We start from the raw sequence: 7,500 nt of genomic DNA on the forward strand, positions 1-7,500 counted from the left end.
CAGGTTAATGGGGCTGAGCGCGGCAACAGCCCAGTAGTCTTTCCTTGTCCTGACGGTGGATTGAAGGTGGAGCTCTTCTGTCTTGGTGATGATGTAAAGACATTCGTAGCCTGTCACAGCTATCACATTTACCTGTCGATAAAAACACGACCAAAACAAAAACAAAAACAACAAATAAACAACATATAATAATAATAATAATAATAATAATAATAATAATAATAATAATAATAATAATAATAATAATAATAATAATAATAATAATAATAATGATGATGATGATGATCATGATGATGTGATGATGATACTAGGAAGAAGAAGAAGAAGAAGAAGAAGAAGAAGAAGAAGAAGAAGAAGAAGAAGAAGAAGAAGAAGAAGAAGAAGAAGAAGAAGAAGAATAGACTCTTATAGAGCGCACGGTATCCTCAACAATGAGGCTCTTGGCGCTTTAAATTACATCAACACAAAACAATATTTAAAGTATATGACATCAAAAAAGAAATGTGTTCAATGATTTCTTGAACACAGGCAATAATTTGGATTCTCGGATGCTCCGTGGAATGCTATTCCATACAGACGGACCAAAATGAGAAAAGGGCCTGGTTCCCGCCTTTCTACGAATGCGCGGGACAGCCAAACGGGTGGTGTCATTGGAGGTACGCGAAGGTCGAGTTGTCGAATATTTCTTTAGGAGTTCTGTAAGTAGGTAGGGAGGGACAGTGTTTTCCAGGCAGCGATAAACTATGACGCATGCTTTGAATTGGACCCTCTTCTCAACAGGCAGCCAGTGTAGTCTTCGAATCAAAGGTTGGCAGAATCAAACCTACACTTTCGAAAGACCAATCTGGCAGCATTATTTTGAACCGTCTGCAGTCGCCTGAGCTTCTTTTCCGAGACACCAAACAACAGAGCATTACAGTAATCAAGCTTTGAAAATAAAAGAGAAAATACCTGGGGTTTTTTTTTGGGGGGGGGGGGTGTTTGTTTTGTTTGTTGTTGTTTTTTTTTTTTTGTTTTTTTTTATTAAAAAAAAATTTGTTAACATCCTCAGAAAAGTACTCCTCGATAGTCTTTGAATAAAATTGTTCTGAATAGATCCATTTTTTTTTTCAACTGACAGTTTAATGATTGTATCATTGTCTTAATTTGGTAGTCTATCGACAGTTCCGAATCTAAGAATGCTCCAAGATTTCTGACCTTGTCAACAATATGTATTGATATCTCTCCTTCTTTCACTTTCGTCATTCAGCTTTAGCCTGTTCCTACCAATCCCCTCCCTTACACCCAATACACATTTTTCACGTGACATTTTGTAAGTTTTTGGTACATTCAGATACAAATAACTGCGTGTCATCAGTATATTGGTGATAGAACAGACCAAAGCCCCTGATAACCTTTGAAAGTGGATGTATGTAGAGAACAAAGACTGACCCCTGCGGGACACCATATTCCAAGGGAATTTGATCGGACTTCAAACTATTTATACCTACAATTTGTCGTATATATAATAAATATGATTAAAAATAACCGAGTGCCGTACCGGAAATGCCGAAAGTTATTTAACAACGTTATAACAGTAACTCGTGACCGATATTGTCAAAAGCTGAAGACACATCAAGAAGGTTAAAAAGTGAGCAGGAACCCTCATTGATGATTTGAAGAAGATCATCATTTACAACCCGAACAAGATCAGTATCGGTCGAGTGGATTTCTCTAGACAGACTGAAAGACTTCTTCCGTGTTTTTATTTATTTTTGTAAAAATGTGGGTGTTTTAGTTTGTTTGTTTTGTTTGGGGTTTGTTTTTGTTTTTTTGTTTTTTTGCTTTGGGGTGGGGTAGAGATTGTTTGTTATTGTTTTTGGCTTTTTGTTTGTTTGTTTGCTAGTTGCTTTTATTTTTTTTATTTTTTTTTTTTGTTGCTTTCGTCTGTGTTTATTTGGTTGATTTTTTTTTCGATGGGGTTGTTGTTTTTTGGTTGTGTGAGTGTGTTCTTGTTTTGTTTTGTTTTTCTAATGTTTTGTTGTTTGTTTGTTTTTTTTTCGGCGTTTTTTTTTTGGCCTTTGCTACGTATTTGTTCTGTTTGGTTTTTGTTGTTTGTTTTTTTTTGTTTTTGTTCTTGTTTTTTTTTTGTTTTTGTTTTTGTTTTTTGTTTGTTTTTATTTTTTTTTTTGTTTGGTTGTTCTGCTTCATTTTCTTTTTAATTTCTTTATTTTGGGGGTTGGTTGTTTCTTTAAAAAATTATTTCATTTCTTTTTGTACAGGAGTGTGTGTGTGTGTGTGTGAGAGAGAGAGAGAGAGAGAGAGAGAGAGAGAGAGAGAGAGAGAGAGAGAGAGAGAGAGAGAGAGAGAGAGAGGAGAGGTGGGAGGAGGGTGATACTTCTTTTCTCACCTGTAGCTTAGCGACTCCCCACGGTTCCGTCCTGAGATCCAGTCGGACCGTTCTGGGATCCCCAAGGGCAGATAACCCAGTCATCTTGACACACTTGTTCTTGTTGTCCGTCGCCACGAGTTGCCCGTCTTCCAATAGCAGCAAGTCTTTGATTACCGGTTCGTGGACGTCTTCGGGCATGCGCAGATTGATCTTTGGAAAATTAGAAGATTGGATGTCATCCATTCATTATTATTATTATTATTATTATTATTATTATTATTATTATTATTATTATTATTATTATTATTATTATTATTATTATTATTATTATATTAATAATAATAATAATATCATTATCCTCATCATCATCATCATCGTCATCATCATCATCATCATCATCATTCTATTAAATTGTAAAAATTATTTTTGTCAAGTGTGTACAAAGTCTACAAATTACTGTGTCTTTTTGAATTCAGGGTGGCAATGTTAGAGAGCAGTGCACATGAATCTCTTGAAAATTAACCCCCCTGCCCATGCCTCTGGGCGAGTTCAGTGATCGTAATCACAACAATTACTACGAATTCAGAGTGTGCCTAATAATGTTGATGTAAACCCTCCAAAAGTTCACTCATCCCAGACCCTTCGTTTTGTATATACTGTAAAGAAGAAAAATCCCAAAGTATGATACTGGAACCAATTTTTTAAATTCGGCTTAATGTCACCAACAATTCTCGTGTTCGACCCAATACTCTTCAACAGTCGTAACGTCACGCATCGTAACTTAGTAACACTGGCTCTAAACTATCGGAACAATGGCGGACGCCCGTATGAAATATTTTTCCGGGGAGCATAAAAGCGTATCCAGAGGGGGAAAAACCCCTATAAATTTGATCATGTTTTGACTTTTACACATTCTGATCAAAAGGCATATGAAAAGTTCTAGCCAGCATGAAGAATAAAAAGTAATGATTTTCTTTGTTTAGAACCAAGATGGCCGCCGTTGCCGGGCGCGTGACATCAGACTACTGAATCCAATTGGATTATAGTCGGGTTAATACAGTTTAGTGAGCATTACTCATGAACGGGGATGGCAAAAAACAATAACAAAGACCCGATTGAGGTCATCTTCGAACTATCTATAAAAACAATAACAATGATCAGAGGAGGTCGATTTCATTCACATTATTGTTTATAAACAATCAACTATGTTTGTCCGAGTTGTGTGAAGGTGTGTGACAAATTCCGTGTTTTGATTGGTCAAAAATCTACTCATTAATCACAAAGACATTTCCAAACGGGACTGGTATCTCATTGGTGTGGCTTGTTGTTTTCATGAATTGTTTGATTTTGTGAGTATTGTTCACTGGTAGAAATCATCGAACCCCCAAATCTTGTTTACACGTGTGCAATTGTCCTCTTAATGGTGTTCACTGTGTTGGATCGTAGCCATTGTCAGTTTTATAGATAGTTCGCAGATGACATCACTCAGGTCTTTGTGCCATCCGCGTTTATGAGTAATGCTCACTGAACTGTATTAACCCGACTATAAACGTTCATGGATACACACAGTTTTGTGTGTTGGTCCGTTATACTTCCGGATGGCAATGTGATGAGCTTCTTAGCCAAGCGCATACTATCTATAGCCGGACACTAGAACCGACTAGGACTTACAGTTTGACGTCATTTATTGGGTGGTTTTGCACCGTCTCGTGAGTTGTCGTTAGTAGATCTCAAGGAAACACGTGTTCCCATTGGTTAAACTATTGAATACAACTCACGATTTGTTTTCTTTTGTGGCCAAAGACTTGTCTTTAGATGACATTATTTGGTTAGTGTCAGGTTATAAGTTTATGATGGCTACGGTTGGACATAACTAAGAACTAGATCTGTTTGATTGGTTGCATTTAAGGGTTTTACGGCGCTTGCAACACATTAAGGTCATATCAGCGCCAGTAAAATGGAAGAAAATTGGATGGCAAAAACATTCTAGATGTACAATTAAAAGGACTTGAGGAAAAAGTAAGACAAGGGGAAAAGGTTCAAATAGGAAACAGACTTAGATTCCCAGAGCACACTATCAGTATACTTATTTTAAGATCACCTAAAAGTCTCATCCTGACACAAGCTGAGGTCCCCGCTAAAAAGAACACATTCAAACGTTTACAAATCATAAGTTAAGAATTAAAAAATAACAGTACATAAGAGAGATGATTTACAAGGAAAAAAATATCATCTCCAAAAACAATAACTATAAATTCGACTGTTTCCCTCCAGGGATATGACAAAACTAAGTATCTCATTCCAAGACAAAGACAGAAAGCAATTGGAAATCAGATACAGGGGGATAGAAGACACAAGTACCTCCCTGCCCAGTATGGGAGGTCAGGCGGATGACTTTTTTTCTGGATAGACGCACAGCATCAATGAAATTCAATAGTCTGATGTCACGTCCACTCAGCAACCAGCAACTTGGTTCTAAACAAAGAAAATCGGTACTTTTTATTCTTCATGCTGGCTAGAACTTTTTCACATGTCATAATGACGTCATACTGTGCGTGATCAGAATGTATAAAAGTCAAATCATGATCAGATTTATGTTTTTCTCCTCGGGTACACTTTTATGCTCGTCAGAGAGAAGTATTTCATAAGGGCGTCCGCCATTGTTCCGATAGTTTAGAACCAGTTACTAAGTTACTACGCGTCATGTCATTACGAGGGAAGTGACGTCACGACTGTTGAAGCCTATTGGCATCTATGCCTGATATCCATAAAATTAAAAATTTAAAAAATCCCTTTATTCATCCCATAGGGAAATTAGTCTCTAGGGTCTATTCCAAGGGAAGACTGGAATGACCCAGGCGTCAGCCGCAGTGCAGCGCTGCAAATAGAACTAGGGCGAGGTGACTTGCTCAAGGCCACACAACGAGGCGGCGGGTGATTGAACTCGGTACCTTTCTGGTACCGCTGAGCCACGCTGCCCCCTTTTTCTTTTCTTTTTTTTTTTTATACATAAAATTCATCCATCTACCTGTTTGGTCTTGAATGCTATGATGTGGCCCTCGGAGTCGGTCCCGATCATGTTGACGAGCTGCACGAATGTCGAGACGATGCTTTCCTCGATGTGGAAGTTGTCCTTGAAGGCACTCGTGTCGTTGACGGATGGCTCTCGGCTTAGGTCGTAAAGACGGTCGTACTGTGGTGGGGTGGGGGGGGGGGAGACGGAGGGGAGGGTGTGGAGTGTGGTAAGGTGGGAAGGGGGGGGGGAGACGGGGAGGAGGGTGTGGAGTGTGGTAAGGTGGGGGGGGGGGAGACGGGAGGAGGGTGTGGAGTGTGGTAAGGTGGGGGGGGGGGGGGAGACGGGGAGGAGGGTGTGGAGTGTGGTAAGGTGGGGGGGGGGAGAAGGGGAGGAGGGTGTGGAGTGTGGTAAGGTGGGTGGGGGGGGGGGAGACGGGAGGAGGGTGTGGAGTGTAGTAAGGTGGGGGGGGGGGGGGAGACGGGGAAGAGGGTGTGGAGTGTGGTAAGGTGGGGGGGGAGACGGGGATGAGGGTGTGGAGTGTGGTAAGGTGGGGGGGGGGGGAGAGACGGGGAGGAGGGTGTGGGAGTGTGGTAAGGTGGGGGGGGGGAGACGGGAGGAGGGTGTGGAGTGTGGTAAGGTGGGGGGGGGAGAGACGGGGAGGAGGGTGTGGAGTGTGGTAAGGTGGGGGGGGGGAGACGGGGAGGAGGGTGTGGAGTGTGGTAAGGTGGGGGGGGGGAGGTGGAGTGTAGTATGGTTTTGCGTGTGTAGTATGGTTTGGTGGGGGCGGGGTGAAGTGTAGTGAGGTTTTGTGTGTGTGTAGTGTGGTTTGGTGGGGGCGGGGTGGAGTGTAGTGAAGTTTTGTGTGTGTGTGTGTAGTGTGGTTTGGTGGGGGCGGGGTGGAGTGTAGTGAGGTTTTGTGTGTGTGTGTGTGTGTGTGTAGTGTGGTTTGGTGGGGGCGGGGTGGAGTGTAGTGAGGTTGTGTGTGTGTGTAGTGTGGTTTGGTGGGGGCGGGGTGGAGTGTAGTGAGGTTTTGTGTGTGTGTAGTGTGGTTTGGTGGGGGCGGGGTGGAGTGTAGTGAGGTTTTGTGTGTGTGTGTAGTGTGGTTTGGTGGGGGCGGGGTGGAGTGTAGTGAGGTTTTGTTGAGGGGGGGGGGGGGGGGGGGGAGGAGGGGCGGGGAAAGGTGGAGTGTAGTATGGTTTGAGGGGGGGGGGGGTGGAGTGTATTATTGCGGGAAGGGTAAGGGATGGATAGATTGTTTTTTTGTTGTTGTTTTTATTTTTTTGCGGGTAAGGGGGGGGGGGATTGACGGTGGAGTGTGGTATAGCGGATTGAAGTGGGGGGCGCGGGGGATGGGGGGGGGGGGTGGAGAAGTATGATATGGCGGGGGAAGGGAGGAGGGGAGGGGGAAGATGGGGGAAGCGAAAAGTGATGGAAGAGTATTAATGACAGTCAATTCATATGATGATCCGTGATGACGATCTAAACATGAGCTCGTCCTTCAAATATTGATCAATTAATATGACACATCTGGGCAAAAACTCTCAAACCTGGGACGTCACTGAAGACGAAAGTAATCTTAATAAATTGATAATTGAAGGACGAGTGTCACTACTACTACTACTACTACTACTACTACTACTACTACTACTACTACTACTACTACTACTACTACTACTACCACTACTACTACTACCACTACTACTACCACTACTACTACTACTACTACTACTACTACTACTACTACTACTACTACTACTACTACTACTAATACTACTACCACTACTACAACCACCACCACTACTACTACTACTACTACTACAACTACTACTACAACTACTACTACTACTACTACTACTACTACTACTACTACTACTACTAATACTACTACCACTACTACAACCACCACCACTACTACTACTACTACTACTACAACTACTACTTCAACAACTACTACTACTACTACTACTACTACTACTACTACTACTATTACTACAACCACCACCACTACTACTACTACTACTACTACTACTACTACTACTACTACTACTACTACTACTACTACTACTACTACTACTACTACTACTACTACTACTACTACTACTACTACTACTAC

General features: G+C 41.7%; 1 protein-coding gene across 2 annotated transcripts in view; it reads right to left on the minus strand.

Moving 5' to 3' along the window:
- LOC144958609 (uncharacterized) overlaps positions 1-7,500 on the minus strand; it is a 28,163-nt gene that overhangs the window by 6,414 nt on the left and 14,249 nt on the right. For both annotated transcript variants that reach the window (XM_078890700.1, XM_078890699.1), the window contains exons 8-10: positions 5,400-5,564; positions 2,390-2,581; positions 1-132 (exon numbers count right to left, since the gene is read on the minus strand). The exon at positions 1-132 is cut by the window's left edge and continues 102 nt beyond it. In XM_078890700.1, the coding sequence (XP_078746826.1) occupies positions 1-132; positions 2,390-2,581; positions 5,400-5,564 (489 nt within the window). The remainder of the gene's footprint in view (positions 133-2,389; positions 2,582-5,399; positions 5,565-7,500) is intronic.

This window comes from Berghia stephanieae, chromosome 13, assembly GCF_034508935.2.
Source record: "Berghia stephanieae isolate SIO BIC M18660-M18661 chromosome 13, UCSD_Bste_1.3, whole genome shotgun sequence".
NCBI lineage: Eukaryota > Metazoa > Mollusca > Gastropoda > Nudibranchia > Aeolidiidae > Berghia > Berghia stephanieae.